The sequence below is a fragment of the Empidonax traillii genome, unplaced genomic scaffold (genome assembly GCF_003031625.1).
Source record: "Empidonax traillii isolate 1590-97213 ecotype Southwest subspecies unplaced genomic scaffold, ASM303162v1 scaffold992:size1346157, whole genome shotgun sequence".
Lineage (NCBI taxonomy): Eukaryota > Metazoa > Chordata > Aves > Passeriformes > Tyrannidae > Empidonax > Empidonax traillii.
This window is the reverse complement of record NW_020956185.1, coordinates 1,285,784-1,309,735: the sequence shown is the minus strand read 5'-3', so window position 1 is coordinate 1,309,735 and position 23,952 is coordinate 1,285,784. Positions and strand designations below refer to the sequence as shown.

General features: G+C 48.5%; 2 protein-coding genes across 3 annotated transcripts; one reads left to right on the top strand and one right to left on the bottom strand.

Moving 5' to 3' along the window:
- Window positions 1-8,833: 8,833 nt before the first annotated feature.
- GATD1 (glutamine amidotransferase like class 1 domain containing 1) lies at window positions 8,834-14,756 on the top strand. 2 transcript variants are annotated; one of them, XM_027903762.1, is made up of 8 exons: window positions 8,834-8,958; window positions 9,809-9,885; window positions 10,130-10,235; window positions 10,767-10,874; window positions 11,596-11,690; window positions 12,174-12,267; window positions 12,911-13,022; window positions 13,499-14,756. In XM_027903762.1, exons 1-8 carry the CDS (start codon window positions 8,901-8,903, stop codon window positions 13,503-13,505), a joined length of 657 nt encoding a protein of 218 aa, XP_027759563.1. In that variant the 5' UTR covers window positions 8,834-8,900; the 3' UTR covers window positions 13,506-14,756. The 2 variants fall into 2 exon arrangements, with proteins under 2 accessions (XP_027759563.1, XP_027759562.1); XM_027903761.1 differs by having other exon boundaries at window positions 13,496-14,756.
- Window positions 14,757-16,822: 2,066 nt separating this feature from the next.
- On the bottom strand, window positions 16,823-23,463 carry TALDO1 (transaldolase 1). Its single transcript, XM_027903751.1, has 8 exons — window positions 23,208-23,463; window positions 21,070-21,193; window positions 20,527-20,634; window positions 19,795-19,926; window positions 19,183-19,358; window positions 18,834-19,031; window positions 17,609-17,754; window positions 16,823-17,055 (listed from the first exon to the last, which is right to left on the bottom strand). Exons 1-8 carry the CDS (start codon window positions 23,302-23,304, stop codon window positions 17,023-17,025), a joined length of 1,014 nt encoding a protein of 337 aa, XP_027759552.1. The 5' UTR covers window positions 23,305-23,463; the 3' UTR covers window positions 16,823-17,022.
- Window positions 23,464-23,952: the final 489 nt, after the last annotated feature.

Sequence of the window (23,952 nt, the reverse complement as noted above, 5' to 3'; positions counted from 1 at the left end):
CATTTTGGAAATGGAGACAAATTCCCAGCCCTCGGGATCAGCCTGGTTTCATGGGTGAGTACCTTGGCTCTAAAGCCGGACCTTGGGAGGGGGAGAAGAGAGGGTGTTAAGTGCTTTGGCTGATGCTCTTCTAACACCCTTGGGTGTCCATTAGGCTTCTCTTGGCTGTTGCAAAACAGAGTCTTATAAAAAGACCTTACATTTTGTTTTTAAATAAGTCAGAGATTAGATAGGGTCAGAACTGCGGGATCTGGAGCTCAGCAGCAGCTGCAGCCCATGGGCAAGGGTTAGGGCGATGATCAGTAAGAGGCTCTGGCAAAGAGGAGTGAGTTCAGTTCCAGAACCTGTCAGACACCTTTAACTGAGCTGGATGTATGAACTCAGGGGGTGCAGGGCCAGAGAAAGGTCCTTAGGTGCTGCCTGTGCAGTGTCTGCTTCTGGTACAGTCACTGAATTAGGATGGTTGGAGTGTATAACCTGATCTGGAAATTCTTCTCTTGGCTCACGTCTGTTTTATTTACCTCCAAATTTGATCTGCTGAATGCACGTCTTCCCCAAACCTAAGGGCTGGTGGTGCAGCCTAACCTTTCCTGTGGTGAGCTTTGTCACTCTCTTTTTCCCAAGGCTCATAAAATATTCCCAAAGGTGCGGGGCCTCTGGGAATATCAGATGCTGCCTTCTGATGACCAAGATACAGCTGAAGGTCGGTGCCTCCCTCCACCTGTACCAGTACAGAGACGGGTGGGCATGTTGGGTTCACAGGGGCTTTGGGAAGGAGGGCTGCAGCTCCAGGCGAAATCCTGGTAGCCTAAAGCACTCTTGGCATGCACTGGGGATGTATCTCCTGGTCACAGTGTGTCACTGCCAGCCAGGGGAATGGTTTGAAGCAGAAGGGTCCATGGTAGGACTTCTTTAAAACCACTTTTCTCTAGAGATCTTATTTCCTCTCATCCTGTTTTGCAGATGTCCAGAGGTAATTTCTGAGTTTTGGGGGGGGGGGGGAGAGGAGAGGGCAAATGGTGGCAAAGGAATAGGAAAGGTGTTTGGAAAGCAGAGATGGGAGAGAGTGAAGCTCAGAAGCAGCCCCTGCTCAGCTCCCTTGCAGTGACTGCAGCACGGCTTTGGCAGAGGACACAGTGAGAATGGGATGTGCCCAGATCCTGGAATTGCCCCAGGCACACCCTTTTCCACCCTGGGGAGAGACCCCATTCCACACCACAGTCCCCCCTGCTCAGGTTTTGCCAAGCAGAGGGGTGATTTTCAGACAGTGACTTCTGTTTTCAAGAGATATTTCTACCTTTCCTGTCCTTTCCCTCCCTCTCAGCGCTGGCCTGGGATTATTTTCAGCAGTGTGTGACATTAGACACAGCCTCTGTCTGTTCTGCCCTGACCAGCACTGAGAGATCAGGGGGAGGAAAATGAAATCCTTGCTTCATTTGAGTCTCCAGTTTTACTTTCTGAAGTGGTTTTATTTCCTTAACCTAACCTTTGCCAACAGAAGAGGGGAAAAAACAGTTCTCAGCCAACCATGGGCCTTAAACATTTCTCCACCTCCACACCCTGCCTGCCCTTAGAGCACTTGGATGCAAGGCCACTAATTTCATCCAGAAGCGCACCACAGAGGTGGTGATGGGGCTGCAGCTCCTCAGCTGGGTTTGTCACTCCTTTGAACCTGCCCTGCACATCCTGTGAGGGATTTTTGCCTGTTTGTAAGGGATTTTTGAACATGGTATGTCCTGTTCCCAAGGGATTTTCCACGTCCTGTGATCACTTAAGAGTCTGCTGTCCAGATTCCCACCTCTTTGGCAGTTCAGTTTGGAAAACACCTGTCTGTGTGTGTGTGTGTGTGTGTGTGCATGTGTGTGTGTAAATACACCACCCTGCCTTCAAGAATATCCTGCACATGTGTGTGTGCATACATATGTGTTGTATTATTGCAGTCTGGGGAGGGGGAGAGAAGCTGAGCTGGAAACGCCCCTTCCTGCATTCCCACAAAGTGTCTGTGATGTCTTTTCTGTGCCATTCCCACCATGTCATGCAGCACCTGAATTCCTTTTCAGTCCTGGTTTCTCCTCAGTGCAAAGAATGTCTGGCTAGTGAACTGCTGAATGTCCGGTGTGCCCGCTGTCCTAGAAGCTCCAAATCCCTGTTCCCCTCCCTGGATAGTCGTGTGGGCTGTTTGCTTCAAAACAAGGCACCTTTAGACTCTACTGGACTTGGCTGTAGCGCTTTTTGAAGTGTGGGTCTAGTGTTGAGTCGGGTAGATCCAGTGTAGATGCCACAACGCACCTCAGCCCTGACTTGCAAACACCTCCTGTCCTGCCTTAATGTGCCAGGCTGTGCAGTGCTTTCCTTTCGAGCCAAAAATGTCCAGCGAGAACTAAGCTGAGAGGGCAAATTCCCCTCTCCCAGCCCCGAACTTGTGGAAGCAGGAGGCTGAACTGACTGAACTCGCTGCACTAAATAAATAGTTGTCTCTTCTTGTACTGAGCACACGCCGTTATTTGCTTGCCGTTCTTTTCCGTGTGGTGTTCGTGGTATGAAGTCCTCCCAGTGCCATCTCTGTGGGGAGAGTGAATTAACGCTTACAACTAATCAGGTTCTGTGCTTGGGGTTTGGAGAGATCTAGATTGCTAGTTTACTCTTTCGGTCAAGTTGATAAATTATAAATTTGCAAAATTGGTTTCAGGCCTTTTAGCTTATCACTAAAACTACAGATTTAATGAATGCAACCCAATCTCAGTCTATTTTTAAGGAACCCTAAGTTTTAGTCAAATGCAAAGATGTCATGACGCTCCCTTGGACAAATCACTAGAAGGTTTTTGCTGCTTCTCTTTTAAGAGAGATGAAATGGATTACGCTTCTGCTTCCTCTTCCTACTGATTTAATACCCTGTGGATAAATCCCGTTCCTCCCAACAGTGCTGCAGTGGGATGCAAAGGAATGTGACAGCCAAAGGATAACGCAGCAGCATTTTTGGGAGGGTAAGAAGACATTCCTGCAAGTGCTGTTCACCTGGGGCTCACTCAAAGCACTGAACAGGCATTTGCCCTGAAGCACTTCTTAGTTCCCTGGGGTTGGGTTATAAATTAAACATGGGTTCGTGTCTCTGCTGGATTAAAGTTTAGGGGATGTTCCATAGAATACTGAAAACAAGGGGAGTTTTTCCATTGTTTTCACCATGCTCTGGCCTTTGAGGTCTTGTTGGCACCAGGGATATTGATTGCAGGTCATCATCAAATCCTATCAGTTACACTTTTTTTTTAAAAAATTGACACAAACATTCCTTAGCCCTGGAACTGAGCATAAGGAAAGTCTTCTCTGAGGCAGCCGTGCTCACAGCCCTGATTATACTGACATCAACAACAACAGTGCAACCCAAACCCCTGAAGCTAGTGAGACATGATTTCTGCTTTAAAACATTCCCTGCTTTTCCTGAAAATGCTACGGGGGTTTGGAATTCAACAGCCTTTTAACTATTCTTAGAACTGGTTGAAAATAACAGTGTTGAAGATTGGAGAGGAAAAGGATGCTTTGAGAAACAAACCAAAAAAAGGAAGGCAATGAAAAAATGGATTTGAAAGGTGAAATTCTTGGAATTTCAATCAGCTCCTTGAAAAGCTTCAAGTCAGTGAAGACTCTGAGAGTGTGCAAAGAACAGAGCAGAAAAGTGGGGAGAAAAAAAGCACTATTTAATTATCCTAACAGGTTTGGTGAGGACATGTTAACTTTTATAACCTATTCACTTCTTTTTTTCCTGGCAAAGCTGATTCCCTTCCTGAGCGGTGTAGCATCTTGCTGTGGTCTCCTTCCCTTCACCACAGAGCTGGGAGAAATCTATAGGGCTGGGCAAGAGCTTCACACCATTGTCATGATGAGGCAGATTTTGGGTGCTCCCCAAAACGGACGGGCGGTGCTTGGCCCCCAGACTGTGGGGCACAGCAGGGAACATAGGAAGCTTTTGTCTGCCCTGGTCTGTGAGGGTGTCAGTCTGCCCCAGGATTGGCACTGGATGACAAACCCACAGGAAGGTCCTGAGCTGTCAGTCAGGTGTGAGGTGTCCTGGCTGCTCAGGAGATGCTGACTCGGTGTGAACATAACGCTGAAGCCAGTGCTCCTTCAGTCCTCTGGAGCACCAAAAATACGTGGGGAGGAGAGATTCTGAAGCCAAGGAGCTGCATTTCTGCTGGCCTGGAAGGATCAGGTGGTGCGCCAGGGCTGAGGACACAGAAACCACGAGGAATTTCCTGTTTGGATGGGCTGCTCGGGTGGTACCGTGTGATGCAGCACTGCGGGACTGCTGGGCCCTGAAAATTCACAGTTCCCTCAATTAACCATTATAAGCTCATGGCCAAAGCCTCAAAGTGCCATGAGAGATCAGAGCCATTGGATTTCCAAATGACTTTGGATCTGCCTTGTGCTACAGTTCTGCTCACTCCTTTGGACAGCAGTACTTTGGGACTTGTGCCCCCTGCTCTTTGATGCTCTTCAAATTAAATAGATTATTTTTCTTTCTGCTGGAAAACATCACTTGGGTTACATGAGCTTTGGAGCCTGTTGTTCCCGTTTCTCTCCTGGTTGCTCCCAGCTTGAAATTGACAAGCAATTCCATTATTTTTCCAGTTCTCAGCCCCAGTGCAGCATCCCAAGCATGAATCTACAGGTTGTTACTGTCTGAGTGATGATGCTGCAGTACCAAAGCTCCCACCAGGACATGAGGAATCTTTAATCACCTTTGCAATAGTTAAGTCTTGCATCATATCCCTGGTTTTGCCTCAACAGCTTCAAGCAGCCAAGTGTCTGGGGCAGATTGATGAGAACAAGGGTGCCACACAATGTTGTCATGTGAAAAAACAAAAAACAAACAAACAAGCAGGGGAATAATTTGGCTTTACTAAGTTTTGAGCAGCCTGTTGCCTTTCCCCAGGACCATTTCAATTGAAGCCTTGAAAAGCTGCAATTGCAACTCCCCAGGAAACCAACTCTCTGCCGGTGGTAGGTGCAGGTTGCTTATAAGTTTGTGCAGAAAAATTGTAGGAAGGTAACTTGAAGGTCAGATTACAGGGGATTTTTTATTTTGCTTTTGGTTTGTTTGGATTCTGTTACTTCTCCAGGGACTGATCCAAAGCCCTTGGAAGTCAGATCGAGAGCTCAAATGCTGGGAGCAGGGAAATGCCTGCTGCTCCTTTGGAAGCCTCAGGCATCTTCCCGAGGACTTTGGTGGGGTTTGAGTCAGCTCCTGAATGTGTTTTCCAAACGACAGGAATTTTCCGAGTGACACCTTGGTTTCTTCCCTGTGCAAACAGACCCGCTTGTCACTTGCACGTATTTACCTGTGTTCAACATACAGGTTTGGGTTTTTTTTGCTCTCGGAAACAATATGCTGCTGGACACATTTCCTGGAGGGAAATGGACACCTACCTACACACAAAGCTATCCAGCTAATTTATACCTTGTTGAATTTATAATCTTGTCTATGCTTCTATGGACACTTTGTATGGGCTGCAGCTCAAATCCTAAAATAGTCAAGAATTTTTTCCTTTCCCATATAGTATTCTATTTACTTTGACTTTAAAAACAAAAAAAGCGTATAAATGCAATAATGCAGGTAGACTAGAAATACTAGATTGAAAAATTTAAAGTAGTTTAGCTTGTCCCATTGTGACTGACAGTGTTGTGTGACACCCAACGCTGTACCCTAACATTTTCCAGGCTTTCTCCGTAGCTGAATCTAGTATTAGCTTTGGAAACCCATTGTGTGAGTGGTGGGTGGATGGGTCGGAAACGTGTGCTCTCTACACACTGTATGTTACTCACGTCACAAGCTGTATGGTCACTCCATATGCTGTGAAACTGTAAATGATTCCCAAATACACCTGTAACTCTTACCAGGATTGTGAGAAATAAACTATATATAGAGATATATACACACACACAGAGATATTGTATAATTCCTCCTGCGAGCATCTTTGTGTCCGTGGGGGTGCGAGTGAAAATGCCTGCGCTCCCTCTCCCTCCTCACTCATGGAAAGCTGTCCAGAGCAGCCGTGCCTGCCCCATCCCTGGGAATGTCCAAGGCCAGGTTGGAGGGGCCTGGAGCAACCTGGGATAGTGGAAGGTGTCCCTGCCCACGGCAAGGAGTGGCACTGGATGATCTTTAAGGTCCCTTCCAACTCAAACCATTCCAGGATTCTATGTCCATGTTTCCTGGAAGCTCAATATTTTCTAGGATTAGTGATCCCAGTGAGAACTGTGAGAAAAGGCAGTTCCTGCCCCAAGTAAACTCCAGCCTGCCCAAGGAAAGCAGGGAGAGGATGATTATTGTTATTGTCACATTGGAACAAAATAGAATTAAACATTTACCCAGAGCCACTGAGGAAACCTTTCTGATCCCAGGGATTCCCTGTCCCACAGGCTGGTCTCCAGTTCTTTTTCTGACTTCTTCCCTGACAAATTAGGTTGATTTCCTTGGGTTTGTTTCTAGGATCACCTGAGAACACCTTTCCTTAAAAATAAACCATCTCCTGAGCACCTGACTGATGTCCGTGCAGGGCTCCCTGCACATCAGTTACCTCTAAGCTGTGGTAGGGCAGGAGGATTTTGGCAGCACGTGTCACTGCTCAGAGTTGATGTCACATTACACCAGCTCCTAACGGGGGCCCTGCAGAAGTCTGTGGACTTTTGGAAATTATTTTGTCAAGAACTGGGAAGAAAAATCCTGTGAATTCCATGGGGTTAGGAAAAAGGGGCAGCTTTCACTTGCAAAAACATAACTATCTGAGGTTTTTTGATGCAGAAACACAGCTGAGAACTAAAGTTTTAGGTTGCCTTCGTAGTCATAAGAACAGGAGAGCAAATAAATTCCTGTTTTCTGAGTGGGAATGGTGAAGCTGAGAGGCTGGAATGGGTGGGGGCCCTATCTCCCATCCACACATTCTGTGTCCCATCTCCTTCCAGAGAAGACCTTTTGCAAAATATTTCTCTGGCAAACTCCAGGCACTGGCTCCTGCTGAGCAGTGGGAGATGGAGTATTAAGATATCACTGTGCACTTTAATCTCCTTGAGCACTCTCATGCTCCTTAATCACTGTCAAGTCCTCTAATACTTTGTATTTTGTACAGTCTAGGGAGGATGGGAAGAGTTGATGGAGCAGGGGTTGAGGCAGCACTGGTTTTTGTATTTATCTAAAAAACACTGGATTCACAAGCAGGGAATAAGGGCATAAATGTGATGCTTAGTGCCATAAAGGCTTAGGCTGTTGGACTATCCCCAAGTCCCCGAGTACCCTGCAAAACAGCTAAACTGAACAGTGGAAGAATTGCTTTGAGTTTGGTTTTGGTTGATTTTTTGTTTTTGTTTGGTTGGGTTTTGTTTTGTTGGTGTTTGTTTGTTTTTAAATAATTTTCTGGTATCTAAACTGTAGCAAAGACAGAGGAATATCCAGGTATCTCCACAGTTAACCAGCCTATGGATTCAGAGCGCGCTTTTGGAGAGAAAAGGAGACAGACAGGTGACTGAAGAGATGGACAAGATGGCATGAGCTACATTTTCTTTAGGAAACCAGGCTAGAAATCAAGCCCTTTCAAATAAACAAATAAAAATAACAGCAGAATTTTACGCTCTCTCTGTTATATCTATCATTTTACAATGGCCTCGTGTCTGCAATATACCAGCACCAGCGGGGGATAAACCGATTAAATTAACACAGCGATGAAAAATGCAAATCCAGAAAGTGAACGAGGTTTACAAAAATGCCTTTTCCCTACAGAAGAGAGTAACGCCTGCAATAAAGAAACATTTTTATTGAAGAATAATGGCTCAGTTAAAGGTTAAGAATGTACGGACAGGAGGCAATCTGGAGCAGAGATGAGGCATGGGAAGGACAGCTGCAGGGAAGTTTGCATGACTTGATTTAGTTTGTGGTTCTGGTGCTCATTCCAGTGGCTCCAGAATATCACAGAATCACAGAAATGACACAGTTCTTCACATTTCCCCCCATTATTATTTCCTGCAAACCACTCTGACAGATCCTTGTGCATCTCCTGCCACCCCATAGAACATGGTCAGTTGTGGCTTTTTCAGGGATGTGAAAGAGCAGGATGTACATCTGCCTCTCCACAACATGCCTGAGGTTATTCGTCCTCAGGGAGAGAGGGAGCAAAACCTGAGAGATTTAAATAACTTAAAAAATAGTGTAAGCCAATAACAGCTTAAACCGGTAACTTAAAAACCAGCTTTGGCTTGTCAAAGGACTTTTGTTCCTCCTTATCTCCTGTGTCAGTGGCAGAATACACCACGCTGTGGCAGCTTGGGGTTTCTGGGAGGCTTGTGGTGTTAATTGGCTGAGGAGGGATGTTGCGTGGTGAGGGCAAAGGGCTGAACCAATCACTACAGTGGAATGTCAAAAATTAGCCAACATTTTGACATTAAGTTGCTTTTCCCATTTCTAACCCACACCATGGCGTCACCCCTTTCCTCCTCCCGGGGGCGGTGCCTGCAATAATCCTTGAACGTCAAACCCACCGGGTGCCAATATCAACCTAGCGAAGGAAAAGTAATAAAACAACTACAAGCAGTTTCAGGTGCGACTCGGCACCACGTGATCACTGAGGGATTTTTTTTTATTTTTTTTTTTTTTTTTAAAGGCACCCTGGAGGGCACAGCCCCCCTCAATGCTTCCCGCCCTTCAAGTTTCCCGCCCTTCCTCCCGCCCCTCAGCTTTTCCCGCCCTTTTCGCCCGCCCCTCAGCTTTTCCCGCCCCTCAGCTTTTCCCGCCCCTCAGCTTTTCCCGCCCCTCGGCGCTCCCCGCCCCTCGGCGCACGCGCGGCCGCATGAGGCGGTGTCCGCCTCCTGCCTCCCCGCAGCCGCAGCCGCAGCCGGGCTTCTCCGCGCCCCTCGCCATGTCGGACCGGCTCGCCAAGCCCTCCTGCCTCATCGTCGCCAGCGCCGCTACCGCGGGTGAGACGCTCTCGGGGGGATCCCTCAGGTTCGCTCCGGCCGCGGCCGCCCTGCGCCCCCGCCTTCCTCAGCGCTCGTCGGGCGCGGTGTCCCCTGTACCCACCGTGTCCGGGCAGTGACCTCTCCCGTGTGTGTTTGCACCGCTGGCGGGGCTTGTCATCCTCGGCAGCGGCGTGCCGGCTGTGCGTGTGGCGCTGCGGGCGGCCGAGCCCCGCGGCCGCAGCGGTGCCGTCCCCGCTCGGCGGTGCGGACACCCCGCGGCTGCTGCCGGGCCGTGCGCGCTGTTCCTGTGTCCCACACGTGCCCGCCTGCACTGCCGGTGCTGCCTCCCGGTGCAGCCGTGCCGATGTGCCCCTCTGCGTGTGGCTTTGGTGGCCTTCAGCTGAAGGAGGCTGCCTTCCTTTAGATTCGATTGGATATTGGGAAGAAATCCTTCTCTGTGAGGGTGGGGAGGCCCTGGCACAGGTTGCCCAGAGAAGCCGTGGCTGCCCCTGGATCCCTTGGAGTGTCCAAGGCCAGGCTGGATGGGACTTGGAGCAACCTGCTCCAGTGGAAGGTGTCCCTGCCCATGGCAGGGAGTGGAATTTCGTGGTTTTAAGGTTGCTTCCAAGCTAAATCATTCCTGGATTCTCTGATTCTGTTCCTCAATACACAGGTCACCTGTGATGAAGGTTATACGCTTATTCTTATAATCATAGAATCATGAATCATAAATCATAAAAAAAAATTATCTAAAATTTAGAGCTTTTAAGATTAGCAAGGTGTAAACTTTACTAGATAAACTGAGCTAGTGTGGCTGGGATTAAACTATCAGTGTTGTTTCCTTACGGTGTTGGGATCTGTTTTCCAGGTGTCTCAGCCCAGTCCTTCCTTCACTGCTTTACTCTGGCTAGCTCTGCTTTTAACCTGCAAGTTGCAACCCCTGGGGTAAGTAAAAATGGGCAAATACTGTGATTACGGTTTGGAACCAGTTGATATGTTGACTGACATGAGAGAATTGCACTCAGAGTTTGTCAGGAGGGAGAAGTATTAGAATAAATTAAGTGGGGAAAATGGAAAACCTGAGGTTTTTGAGAGCTGAAGCATCCCAAAGTCCCACGTGGCTGTCCCTGGGGAAGTGTGGTGGGTGTCTGTGCAGGGATCCTAACCATGTGAACTGTGCTGTCCCCAGGGGAAGTCACTTGATTTTGTGGATGTGAACGAGGGCAACATGCGCTGGATCCAGGACTTCCGTATGAAATCCTACGCCAACCCCGCCAAGCTGGAGTCCATTGATGGTGAGAGCTTCCCCAGGGCCACTGTCATCTCCACTGGCAGGGCAACAGATGCTGCTCAGGGCTAGGTTTTCAGGGAAGAATGACATGGGAATGGCATAAAACATTGTGTTCTAAGAGAAAACAAGGGCAATTACAGTTGTTTATTTTTTATTTAAGAGGAAGTCCTGGCAACTGCACTGTTGTTCTTTATTTGTCTTGGATTGGTAATTCTCTTGATAGATACAGTATATATAATCTCTGTCTCTTGTATATATACACACACTTCATTCTTGATGGTTAAAAATAAGTATTTTGCTGAATGGAAGCTAGCAGACAGAACAGTTGCAAGTGTTGCCTGGGTAAGCACAGCTCAGTAAGAATATGTTCCTTGTCCTAACAAGGACCTTTTCTCTACCCCTCATGGGCCTGTTAATATCTTTAGTTCCTTTTTGACTGTTGTGGGTTTGCCCTCTTTTTTATCCAACCTGCAGTGTATTTAGGGTGAGTATTGTTACCTGTGTTACAATGAGCTCCCGCTTTCCTCCTGACCAGGGGCTCGGTACCACGCCCTGCTGATCCCAAACTGCCCCGGGGCTGTGACTGACCTTGCCAACAGTGGGTACTTGGCCAAGATCCTGCAGCACTTCAGCACTGAGAGCAGTAGGTGAACATCTGGGTTGTTTTGGTAAATAAAATAGCGGTTCTGTGCTGTTCCTGCAAGACTCTTGCCTTTTAATGCCTTCAATGTTTGTGTAAAGAGCATTCAGAGCTGGGAAGGAAAACCAGTGTCTTAAAAGTGTGGGGGGGACAAGTATCTCAAAAGGGCCTTAAAAAATGAAAGGAAATCTTAAAAGTCTCCCAAAGTGTCTGAAAAGGGGAGCCTTGAAAGGAAAAAGGGGTTCTTAAAATATCTTAAAGCAATGCCAGTACCTTTTCCAAGCTCATCTCAGAAGAGGATTCCCTGCCTTACAGTGATACAGAAATGGCTCTGTCCAAATCATCAGGATTCAAGGCTCGCAGCCAAATGTGGAATGTACCAGGGTCGTCTTTAAGGCTGGAGTTAATCAAGACTTAGGGTGTGCTTTATATCTGAGCATTTGTGTTTCCTCTTTGCTGCTGTCTCTGGACTTAGTTACAAGCTATTAACTTCTTGCAAGACTGGGGCAGTTCCTATTCTTCCTCTTATTGTTATAATAATAATAATTATAATAAATCTTATTATAGACAGTAATTGTAACTGCAGTGTGCAGGAAAGCCCTTACAGCCTAAGAGAGTATTAAGAGTGCAGTGTAATTCTCTTGCAGGAGGGCAATGTCCTCACACTCCTCTGTGTTCAGACTGCTTGAAGATGCTCACAAATAGCTTCAATCTTTTCCCTTAGAGCCCATCTGTGCTGTTGGACACGGGGTGGCAGCTTTGTGTTGTGCCACCAATGAGGACAAATCCTGGGTTTTTCAGGGATACAGCCTGACAGGGGTAAGTTGAGCTTTTGCCTGACTTGCTGTTTGGGGGCTTTCCTTGCTGTGTGTGGGCCTGCGATTTCTGGTGGGTTTGGTCTTAACCTGAAATTCCTTAAGAAAAAATCCTCCTGTTCAGGTAAAAGCTGAACTGAGTGCTCTTCAGTTTTTCTCTTTATTTGTTTCCCATACTCATTCTGGGGTGGATCACTGTTACTTGGGCACTACAGGTGGCCCAGCACCTGTGTCCAAATATTTGTGTCCCACAGCCAGACAGGTCTGCACTTCCCTGAAGTTAATTACACGTGCAGAAAATGTTTGGTGTTTAAGGGAGATAAAGTTTTCAGTTTGCTTCCTGCAGGAAATCCATCAAAGCACGATCGTTTGGTTGGGAGAATCCTGGAGGGAATAGGGATATGAGTTGCAGGGAAATGTGTTGGTTTTGCTTGGCTTTTTTTCTGTAAAAAACCAAACAAACTTACCTCCTTTTGATCTTTTTCAGCCCTCTGTGTATGAACTGGTGAGGCAGCCGAATTTTGCGAGTTTGTCCATTATTGTGGAAGATTTTGTGAAGGATTCTGGAGCTACATTCAGTGGTATGTCACTCCTGGTGTCCAGGACTTCACACTTAGTGTCTGCCTTTTGCAAATGGGTGTTTGTGTGCCGGCTGTCCCCAGCTGAGTGGGACTGTGCCAGGATCTCTCATCTGGCGTTCCCATTCCCTAATTTACTAGTGATTTTCAAGGCTGGGTGGGGCTTGGAGCAGCCTGGTAGAAGGTGTCCCTGCAGGGGGCAGGACTGAATGAGCTTTAAGGTCCCTTCCAGGCTGGGATTCTATGATTCCGTCTGGAATAAGGTAACTTAAAAATTCTAGCTGGGGTACTGAGCAGTTGCTGGTAGATCTGAACACACTGGGGGTATTAAAATTGGCCAAAGAATCAGTATTTAATTTTTGTGGCATAGTGATTACAACTGATGTCTTGCATAACAGTTGCAAGGTAATCGCAACTTTAAAATACATACTTTGAGGTTTTTGCAATGAAAATCTCGTGGTAAACGTGCCTTACCCACCTGGTGCTCATCAAATCGATGGGGAAATGGTGGCAGGGTCAGGGGCTCGAGGCTGTCCCGGTGTGGGGTTAGGGAGCAGCACCCAGCAGATGTGCCAGGTCAGGGTGGTTGCTGGTGGGGTGGGCTCTGTGCACTGACAGTCCCTGCTGTGCTCTCTCCTGGGTCCAGCCAGCAGCCCCGATGCTGTTCACGTCGTGCTGGACAGGCACCTGGTGACGGGGCAGAACGACAATTCCACCCTTCCTGCTGTCCAGAATCTTCTCATTCTCTGCAATGTCAGGTGAGGCAATAGGGGATAAGGACTGGGAACAGCCGGGGGGTGAGCATCTTTTAGTTTTGGGAATCCTGTCCCTCCACAGAGGCTTTTGCCCTTGGTTGACTAATTAGGTGTCACTCTCAGTCAGGCTCTTCAGGCAGTTGATTACTTTGAAAACGATTAAAATGTGTGGGGAAATGCATAGCTATAGTGGAACTGGTAAAGCAAAATAGTACATAGGCTTCACTAAATATTAGAAGAAACGTCTCTTGTCTCTTGAGCCTTGGCAGGTTAGCACTGAGTCAGTTCTGATTGAGGATTCTGGGAATGAATGGACTTAATTTCTTTGGAAATGGCTTGGCTGTTTGCCTGTCACCTTGTCAGACAGGAGCACGTGTAGATAACCCCAAGGTTATCTCTTGCTCGGGAATGTGTTACAAGTCCTGTGCTGGCTGTGGACTAATGGGTCGTGTCATGTCTGGATGTGTTTCCTTCAGCAGGAAATGAAGGAGCAGGTCTCTTTGCAAATAGGATGGATGAAGAGCCAGCAGGCTGAGGATTCCCTTGGCTCTTGGACAAAACATCCCTCTTAACTCCCTGTTGTGGACTGGGAAGTGACTGTGACAGTGGAGTGGCCGTGTCAGGTTCTGTGTATACCGAATGGATGAAGCAACTGTGACACCCCCCTGCATTTTTGCTGCTACATTTGCTGGGTGCTTCTCTAGACCCTCGGTCTGCAGGGGTGGGGAAACTGTCTTCTTGAAACCCCCCCATGGTTGGTGCTGTGAATACAAGTGGCTGAAGGTGGAGGCCTTGCTCTGGGTTGGCATTACACTGATGCACAATGTGCCCTTGTTTTCTCCCTTGCTCGTTCACGTCCTTGGAATTGTGTTTAAAAGGTTTGCTCAGCTGATTTTTATGTGATCTTACAACTGGGTATTTGTTCTCGTTTGTGCTGCTCATGTTGTGACTTTTGTTCTCTTTAAAATATTTCTCTCTGCAAGTACATTGCTGCTGCCTCTTGCTGGAATTTCATGGACAAAGGGACTAAAAATGCGGGCAGATCATGTGGATCACATCTGAGGGACCAGCTGTAGGCTGGAATCTGGCCTTCTCCTTCTTTCTGAGCTGCACACGCGGCTTGAAGCTGAGCGTGGAAAGGAATAATCAGAATATTTTTTCACTGTCGCAGGCTCAAACATACTAAATGTATTGGAAAGGAGATAAATTAACTTTTAGGTAACTAATTTTTCCATCCCTCTTGGAATAGTGGGCAACATTTCTACAGTGCTCTGAAGGGAAGGACCTTTGTGGTCACACTTTTGTTTTCTTACTGGGGTAGTATTGGTTATAACAAGTCAAGGTAACTTTGTCTCTTCTGTAGAGACCCAATTTTTTTAGCTCTGTCTCAAGAACGGTGTGACTTGTAAAAGACAAACTGCTGTGGGATTTTCTGGGTCTTTGACTGTTACATTCTAAAGCCCAGCTCTAGAATTTAATTTTGAAATGAAAATGGGGCTTTGATAGAAATTATCGAATAGCTTTGATAAATCTTCATTCCTGACAAGTCTCCTTAGGGATTTGATGCTGACACCTTCAGGGCATCCCTTACATCTGGAAAAAGCCCCATCTTGAGTGTGAACTGGGAGTCTGAGCAGCCACAAGTCTGTATTTCCTTTAGGACTGTGTTCCCATGGGATTTTGCCAAATTCCATTGCACCTTTCACTGTTTGCCTGTAAAAATAGAATATTGGTGTCCACCTCGCGTCCTGTTTTCATTCCTTACATGAGGTTCTGTCATGGTGAGCAAACAGCATTTAGGCCACTGCAGGCTTTGATCAGTTCGCTTCTGTGCTATTTTTTTCCCTTATTTGGTGGCATCCAGAACCTGTTGGAATTGCTCTTTGTGCCTCTGAGGGATGTAAACTGATGAACACTTGCAGGGATGGTGACTCCACCACTGCCATGGGCAGCCTGTTCCAATGCTTGACAGCCCTGTCCACGAAGCAGCTTTCCCCATTATCCAACCTAAACCTCCCCTGGCACAACTCGAGGCCATCAGTGATGGTAGCTCCAAGTTCTTGTACAGAATGACTAATTCTAGCCAGGGATTGGAAACAAAACTGTCATAAAGGGGGATTTCCTGTCCCAAGAGGCTGGAAAGGTTGAGTCTTTGGCTGGCAAGTATTACTGGCTCTGTGTGTGTCAAACAAAAGGTAAGGGCATTTTTAAATCAAGATTTACAGGATGTGTAGTGATGCTTTGGGATTTTTCCACAAACACGCGTTTTACTTGCTCCTGATTCCTGAGGCTAAGCCTGTCCTTGTGACTGTGAGAGGGAAAATCTTTCTGGGAGATGACAGACACCTGATTTCTTAATCTCAGGAGGTATGGGCATCTGGGAAACACCTGCATGAGTTTGTAAGCTGGGCTCAGACAGGATTCTGTGGGAGGTCTCCTCGTCTCCTGAGGAGAGGTGAAGCTGAGGAAGAGTTAAGGAGGAAAGGTCCCATGTGTGATGACTGAAGGGCTGTAGAGGCTGAAGGTTTATGTGGTTGTTGGGTTTCTACCCCATTTCAGGAAGGATGTAGATTTTGTGGCTTAGCCCCGGACATGAGGCACCTCCCAACATCCCCCTGTGCTGCAGGGAAGAGGAAACCCCAGTGCTGAGAGGGGAACAGCAGCTGCCACCACAGCAGCTAAGGGACCCTGTGACACTTTAAGCATAACTTGTTCATCTCCTGCCCCCTCAGCTCCTGAGGTGTCTGTAGGAAAGTGGAGTCAGGTTTAACTGTTATTGAGGGACCTTTTCCTGCCTCTCTTTCCCCTTTCACTGCAGTATTTTATTGTCTCTCGGGCAACTCTGAGAACACTTGAGTTTAATTTGAGCCCCGTGGTGTTATTACTGACCCAGCTTTGAGGTGACAGATTCCACACATGTGGGTGAAGCTTTTAATGCTGCCTAGACTTGGACAGGGAAAAGGTCAGCTGCCTTTGGACAGCCTGCTTCCTGCCTGGCCTGCTTCCCACCTCTAACACCTGTAGGGACAGAGGGGCTGGGTGAGCCCCCTGAGGTGCCTTCATCTCCCTCAGGCAGACTGGCACTATTCCCAGGGCAGGGCTGGGATGTCCGGCTATCCATGTCTGATTGATTGATTGTAGCTGGCTGTCCCTTTGTTCCCAGGCTGTTAGGGATGTCCTGGCAATAGTGCTGCTGTGTCACACTCCTGTGAGTGATTACTGGTTCCCTTGGCTCGTCTTCCTTTGTGTCATTCAAGCTGGACAGAGCACGGGTGTGTCAGTGGTGTGGCCTCAGTACTGCGTTTTTTCCCTTTTTAAAAGGTTAAGTTCAGGCAACTTTGTCAGGAAGCAGTGAACTGTGTGTACATATAAGCAGGAATCTCTTAGAATCGTGGAATAGCTGAGCTTGGAAAGGACCTCTGAGATCTGGGAGCCCAGCCATTCCCTCAGCACTGCCATGGCCACCACTAACCACTGTCCCCAAGTGCCACATCCACATGGCTTTTAAATCCCTCCAGGGATGGGGACTCAGTTTATATTATATATATAATTTTCACATACGTATGTCTCATAAGAGTACCTGTGTGGTTTGTACCAAGAGGGGCTTTTGAAACCTGTGTTTCCCCTTTAAAACAGCCTGAAACTCAAAACTGCTTTCTTCAATGTGCTAGGGCTGCAAACTGAACTAGGAAAATTCAATTACAAAACCTTAGGAAACTAAAATCCTCTCAGATGTCTCCTACAGCAGTGAACTAACCACGTTACAAGGCAGGTCTGGGTTAATTTGCATGTATTGACAAAAGTGCCACAAAAATTTGATGTTCTATTTGTCCCTTTGCAAATTGGTAAAAAAAAAAAAAAAAAAAAAAAAAGAAGGGCATGATACAGAAATCTATCCATACACAGCATGATACTTTTACAGGTAAGACATTTGTACATCCACTGAACCTCAGGTGATCTGCTCATCCTGGAGCCCTCAAGGAAGTGCTGATTTTTCTTGGTTTTACTTTCCGTTTTCAGCGCTGAACATTCGCTCCTGCGAAGAGAACAAACAAAGAGCAGCTGAGGAAGAGTCTGGGAACAGTGCAAGGAGCTGTCAGTCACCAAGTGCTTGGAATCAGGTATGGTGCTGAGTATTTGTCCCCCAATCCCACACAGTTTAGTGAATCCCATGTGAAAGCCTCTCCATAAACTGACAGAGGACTTTCACAGCAGATCTGTGCCTTCTCAGTGCCTCCAAGCATAAACATGATTTATTTCCAGCTCACTATGTGCAGATTACTTGTGCTGCTGCTGACAGCTAATGAGTTTAGAATCAGACTTGAAGGACTTCTCACTTTGACAGTGGTGTTATCTTGATGAGCTGGCAGTCCAAACCCTGCCTGGGGCCCCAAACTGCAGGTGTGGCCCACACCTGGCGTTCGTTCTTTCCTGGCACACAGTGAAGATTACCAAGCTCACTGCATTTAGGTGGCCTGTCCCACAGAACGGGTCCAAAAGCCTGACCAGACTTGCTTTTATCCCCAGCCACATCAAAGGGAACTGCAGGTTGGCTGCAGTGCCTGGGAGGAGCGTGACACAACATCTACCTTTAACATCCTGTCCAGCTTAACTGCATCTGCAGCGAACTTCCTGATCCCATCGGAGAGCTTCTCCACGGCCATCTGGTCCTCGTTGTGGTGCCAGCGGAACGCCTTCTCATCCAGGTGGATCTTCTCCAGGTCACATGCCTGAGCTGTGCAAGGGGAGTAAGAAACAGAAACAAGCCAGATGATTGGATTCCATCAAATTTAGGCTCCTGAGCATCTCTAGGTATTGAAAAACTTTGCAATGCTTTCAGCATGACCTGCTGCAGAAGCACAGTCTGGGGTGTGAGATCGAAAGTGCTCCTGATATGGCTGGGGGGGGGTGGAGAGAAAAGGTAATCTGGATAATCGATTTGTCTTAAACCACCACGTATGTGTGTGCTGTTCTTGTACCTGCTGCTGAATGGCACAGCACTCTGAGGCCTGTTCTAAGGAATTATGCAACAGTCCTACAGCAGTGAGACATTCTAAGCAAATATTCTGAACAATCAGGGCTTTATTTAGCAAGAACTAACAAAAGCTCGCTTGATAACAGGCCTGCGGGCCAGCCAGCAACCTGTGAGCAGCAACCCATGACTACAGCTGTGCAGAGCTTGTTTGCTGAGATGCAAAGCAGCATTTTAAATGAGGCTACAGAAAAGGAGGAGTAGCACAGAATCCTGGAACAGTTTGGGTTGGAAGGGACTTTAAAGCTCATCCAGTTCCACCTCCTGCCATGGGCAGGGACAGCTGCCACTAGCCCAGGTTGCTCCAAGCCCTGTCCAACCTGGGCTTGAAGTAATGCAATGGGAACAAGCATTCAAAGCCATTGTGGCACAGTGTCACTAGATCCACTCACTTGGTCTTGTGTATAATTTCTGGAGGGAAAACACCTTTTGGCATGTCTAGAGATTAGGATTAAACAAGTTTGGCATCTTTGCTAATATTCAGTAAAATTTCATCCTGAGCACGTGAAGATAAACTTCCCTCTGCTCTCCCTGTTCCCTTGGGAGAGGCACAGAGGATGGAAGCACACTCCAAACCCAGCGGACCCAAGACCCTAAAGGTGTGTCTGCAATTGTAGCAGCAATGCTATAACAGTACTACAGTACTTCCTTCAGGAAATGAGCCTTGTCCCTAAAGCAGGATGGAATTGAGCACCACAGCGCTGCGTGGAACCCTTAACTCTTTTGATGATGCAGGAGAAAGGAAGGCTGAAGAAGCCGGTGTGAGCCAGGAGTGGACTTACCCTCTTTCACACTGAGTGTGGGAGTTAACTTGACGTGCTCTTTGCTGAGCTCTGCCAGGAGCTTGGGTGAAATGGTGAGATAGTCACAGCCTGTGAGTGCTTTGATTTCGCCCGTGTTTCGGAACGACGCGCCCATCACGATGGTTTTGTAGCCAAACTTTTTGTAGTAGTTGTAGATCTTGGTGACACTCTTCACTCCTAAAAGGGAGAAGCCAGCAAGTTCAAGAATGATTCTAAATGATTAATTAGGACAGGTTCAAACCCAGCATTTTGTCATAGAGGGTTTACATGAGTAAACTGTTTGAATGAGTAGCTATTGTCATCTTAACAGTGTTAAATATGTGTTTACCTGGGTCCTCTGAAGGCTCATAGGTTTTCTTGTCTCCATTTGCAACATACCAATCCAGGATCCTTCCCACAAATGGGGAGATCAGAGTAACTCCAGCTTCAGCACAGGCAACAGCCTGAGCAAAGGAGAACAGCAAGGTCATGTTGCAGTGGATCCCATACTCTGCCTCCAGGACCCTGCAGACACAGGCTGGCTTAGAACAGCACTTGGCTCACCTACTGAATTTATATTCCAGTAACAAGCTGATGGGTTCAATCTACTGAGTTCCTTCAGTTGATTTAGGGACGTGGCACAGCTGATAAGCTTTATGGTTTTAAGCTATCAGATGTTTTGTGCTGCCGAACTCTGCTTTAGCAATGCTGTTCCTTGGGCCCAAGGCAGCCAGCTTAGCAGGGTGTCTCAGGAAACTGTGGCCCGGCTCTTGCATGACCAAACTTTTCCTATTTCAACAGCAAGCCGGGGCAGAGCACCTTCCTTGCTGGTGCCAGAACTTCCTCAGGCTGTGCCTGCAGAAGCACAATGTTTATCTGGGGGTCAGAAAGCGCCTGTCAGGTGCCTGTGGACAGGCAGGAGCATGCCATGAGTCAGCACACCAGGCACCCAGAGACTTACCTGCCAGCCTGGATTCCTTCCCACGTCGAGGAGAGCTTGATGAGAATCCGATCTTTCCCAATTCCTGCTTCCTTGTAGAGGTCGATGAGGCGCCGGGCCCTTTGGATCATTCCTTCCTTATCGAAGGACAACCTTTGAGAGGAGAGCAGGGCTGCTCAGAGCTGACTGTTGGTTTCGTGTGCTCTCCCCACCAGGCCCCGTGGAAAAACATTGTCCTGTTTCATCAGTGTTCACATGCCAGCTGCAGCTGGCATGTGAACACTGATGAAACAGGACAATGTTTTCGTTCTGGGGTCCCCTCCCAGACTGTGAGCCCGTCGAGCAGGAAGTTTTTTCATAACAAATTTAGAAGCTGAGTGTTAAGCTGCTCACTGCCAAATTTATTTATTTTTTTTTAACAGACAAATCCCAGTCTTGAAATAAACTGTTCAAACAGATCTCCTGCTAAATTGAGCAGCTGTTATCACAGAGAATAGAATAAGCAGAACTAAGAGTGTGGAAGCGTGAGGCTTCCCTGGCTTGAGAAACAACAGGAAGATTAGAGAAATCCAAGGGCAGTGCTACTTGTTTTTCTTACAGAGTTCTAGTCAAACTAAGGGAAAGCCACACTTCTGAATATTAACAATGTAAATCCTGATAGTCTTCTAGGCAAGAACACCTTTTTCCAGCTCACATCATGTCTCTCTCTGTATGTACAAATATCCAGGGCAACCCAGAGGAAAAAGAGCCAACCTTGCATCTACTTCTGTGGACACACGGCCGGGTATCCTCTTGAGGATTTCAGCTCCAAACAATACAAAAAGCTTGTCAGAAGCATTTTTGATCTGTTCCTCTTCTGACCTGAAAACCACCAGAAGCAAAAGCATATGGGAGGATTAAAAAAAAAAAAAAAAAAAAAGAGGTATGTTTATGCTTTACCATGGAATTGAAGATCAAATTTCACAGCCTGTTTAACATTAAATTCCAGAGTTCAAATGAGCCACTCATGCTCTGCTCTGTGTTTGTGTCCTGCCCTCTGTACTGCTGGCAGGATTAGCCTTTGGACGTTATTTCCTATAAAGCCGCTGTTTTCCTGAGCAGGGAAGGCCATGTGTTAGCTGGTAAATGGGGGATCACATCTGCCATGAGCGTAAGGAATCTTTCTTCCGGTGCTGAGGCTTTTTTGGGGCGGGAGATAAACCCACAAGCACACGAGGGGGAAACCCCAGTAGGCTGCTTGTACAAATAAGGCATTTTAAACATAGGTGTCCTGAGATTAAAGCCCTCTTGACTTACCCACCAAGCTTCTTCCCATAGGCAACAGCATCATCCACGAGTTTCTGGTACGCTGGCATCTGGGCCGCGGCGAGGATCAGGGACGGGTTGGTGGTGGCATCCAGAGGCTTGTACTCCTCGATGGCTAAGGAGGGAAAACCAGGCTGTTTAAAACAACCATCCAGCCCCAGAAATGAGAGGGGTTTTGCTCAGGTGGGTGAGGATGTAAACACTTGTGGCCGTAGAGTCTGGTAATGGCAGAGCACATCAGCACTCAGAGGTGTTTGTGCCACAGTACAGAGAACGAGATACAGCAAACTTTAAGCCTTATAAACTACAGACATTGCCCAAGAGATACAGGCTTGTAAAAATGGTGAAGAGAAGTGGTGCTGATTTCCAACTATATTCCACCCAGCATAACTGAGCTTCAGGAATCACAGAGCGGGGAGTAAAGACCAGGGGATCTTCCCTTCCAGCAGTCAGGAATTCAGGCTTTTGTTGGCGTCCAAGGATAATGGGACCAGGACAGGTGAACAGCAACTTTTCTTACTGCTTTTTAAGCCTTTTCCAAATAGATGTAGTTTCTCGGTGGCCTTGTCACTTCCTTGTACTACCAGGCTTTCTTCTTTGCAGAAGGTATTTGACCCTTTGTCTTACCTTAAGCCCTGGACTGCACCTATTCCAGGTGATGCCAAGTGTTTACCAAAGCAGGCTGTGACTTACATTGTCTGGCTGTAATCACAGCCTGGCACCAGAGCCTGGCTGGGCAAACAGGGCAGAGCCTCTGCAGGCCCCTCAGCAGTTTCAACAATGCAGTTAAACGTAAAAAAATAACAATACTTTTGTTACCAGCTCCTTCTCCTCAGTTTTTGGTTTTTTTTTTTTTTTTTTGCATAGGGATGAACCCCCGAAGTTAGAGAGTGCAGCTGTACTGAAACTGTGCAACTGTATTGAAAATAAGTCTTGTTTTTCCACAGATCGCTCCCAGTCAGCATCTTGGAGAGCAGCTCTGCTCCATACAAACAGGTCCTTCCAAACTTTAATTCATGCGGACACGGCTTAAAACAGAGCAGCACCTCAGTGAACTCCTGCTCTGTACCCAACCCAGCGGGGAACCACAGTCGGCAGAGACTGCACCTTCAGCAGAGCCAGGTGGGATTCTTACCTTGCTTTGGGTTCTAGCAATGACCCCCAGGTGACAACAGGCAGCCAGAGGACAACCTGGAGGTGTCCTACACAGGGCCAGGAGCTGGACTCGGGGATCCCCTGTGGGATATTCCCTGGTCCTGCCGCCTGCACACCACCACCCCCTCGGCCACCACATGGGGTAGTTTTTTGTCTGAGCTGCTTCTCTTCACCTTAAATTCACTGCTCAGAGACATCTGACAGTTCCTGTGTGGGGTGGTTGGTTGGTTATTATTACACGTCCAGGATTAGGGATTACCGGGCTGGGGAGGGCAGGACGGGATTCCAGGGCTGTTCTACGCCACCCGCAGATTCTCAGGAGGGATTTTTTGGCTCTGATGGACCAAGCAGGGCACCAGGCAGTGACAGCTTGGGAACAAGTGGCTTTATAATGGAAGGCACCTCCCTTCCTCGGAAAGGAGCGCGCTGGCTCATTCCCAGGAGATAAGGGGAACAAAAGCACTTTGGCATTATTTTTATGGAATCCTGGAATGGCTTGGGTTGGAAGGGACCTCGAAGATCACCCACTTCCACCCCTTGCCATGGGCAGGGACACCTGGAATCCCAGATTGCTCCAAGCCCCATCCAACCTGGCCCTGAGTTTGAAAAAAACCCAAAAAGTCCCAAATCCAGACAGGTCTCTGGAAAAAAGCTCGAATTCAGAGCCTGGGCTGAGTCTGGCAGTTCCTACTGACAGCGCGCGGAGCTGAGCGTGGCGGTTTTGGCACACTGGAGAGCAGACAGGGAGAAAATCACGGGAGGGTCTGGAAAATGTCCTGGGCGGGCGGGCGGGATCTCCCCCGCCGGCTGCAGAGGCCGGGGCTGGACGAGCGGCTCCCCCCCCCGCCGCAGGATGGTTCGCTCTGCCCCCGCCGTGCGCCCCTTCAGCCGGGCGCGCCCACTGTGCCAGGAGGGGTGGGGGTTAAGGAGAAGGTGCACTGACACGACCCCCCCCGCCCCGCGCCGCCCCTCACCGTTGAAGTCGCCGGTGTCGGCCACCACCGTGGTGTAGTGCTTGAGCTGGTCCAGCGCCGACTCCATCTTCTGCCGCTTCACAGGGGACACCGACATGTCGGCGGCTCTGGGGGGCTCCGGCCACCTATAAGGGACCGTGCGTGCCCGGAGGGGACCGGTCTGCGCGCGCACCCGCCGCCCGCGGGCTCCTGGCGGCCGCGCCAATCCCGGCCCGAGGGGGGGGGCGGCCAGCCAATCGGGAGCGCCGACACAGCGCGGACGCGGCCGGGAGGAGCCGGGGCGGGGCAGCGGGAGGGAGGGCCATTCTGATTGGCTGGGTCGTGGCTCTGAGGGTCGGGGCGGGTGGTCGCCTTGGCGACCCTGATGCCGCCGTTGCCCCCGGCGGGTGGGCCCGGGGGGGCTCCCGGCCCCGGGATCGCCTGACCTGGGATCTCCCGGCTGTCGAACCTCCCCTGAGGGCTTCCCCACGGCCAGGCAGAACGCCTGAGCCTCCCCTGAGCCAGCCGTCCCTCATGGCCGCGCGGGGTCGGGGCGCCGCCGCTGGTACAAGATGGCGGACGGGCTCTGAGGGCGAGGCAGCACTGAGGGAAGTGCTCAGTAGCTGCAGGAGCTCAGCGCTTTGTGTTTCCTCCCCTGCTGTCGCGGCAAGGCTCGAAATGACTAGTCAGCCGCAGCTCCGGCCTGTGAGAGAGCCCCCAACCCAGCAAGGCACGTGTTTTGGGCTGTTCATTCACCTCAACTTTT

Excerpts from the sequence above, each read along its gene's own strand:
- TALDO1 (XM_027903751.1), bottom strand. The coding sequence starts at position 23,304 with ATGTCGGTGTCCCCTGTGAAGCGGCAGAAGATGGAGTCGGCGCTGGAC. Across the intron at positions 19,927-20,526 it reads TCCACAGAAGTAGATGCAAG|GTTGTCCTTCGATAAGGAAG; the intron begins GTTGGCTCTTTT and ends CTCCTCTCAAAG. Across the intron at positions 17,056-17,608 it reads AGCTGGACAGGATGTTAAAG|GAGCGAATGTTCAGCGCTGA; the intron begins GTAGATGTTGTG and ends TTCTCTTCGCAG.
- GATD1 (XM_027903761.1), top strand. The coding sequence starts at position 8,901 with ATGTCGGACCGGCTCGCCAAGCCCTCCTGCCTCATCGTCGCCAGCGCC. Across the intron at positions 8,959-9,808 it reads CGCCAGCGCCGCTACCGCGG|GTGTCTCAGCCCAGTCCTTC; the intron begins GTGAGACGCTCT and ends TCTGTTTTCCAG. Across the intron at positions 10,236-10,766 it reads CAAGCTGGAGTCCATTGATG|GGGCTCGGTACCACGCCCTG; the intron begins GTGAGAGCTTCC and ends CCTCCTGACCAG.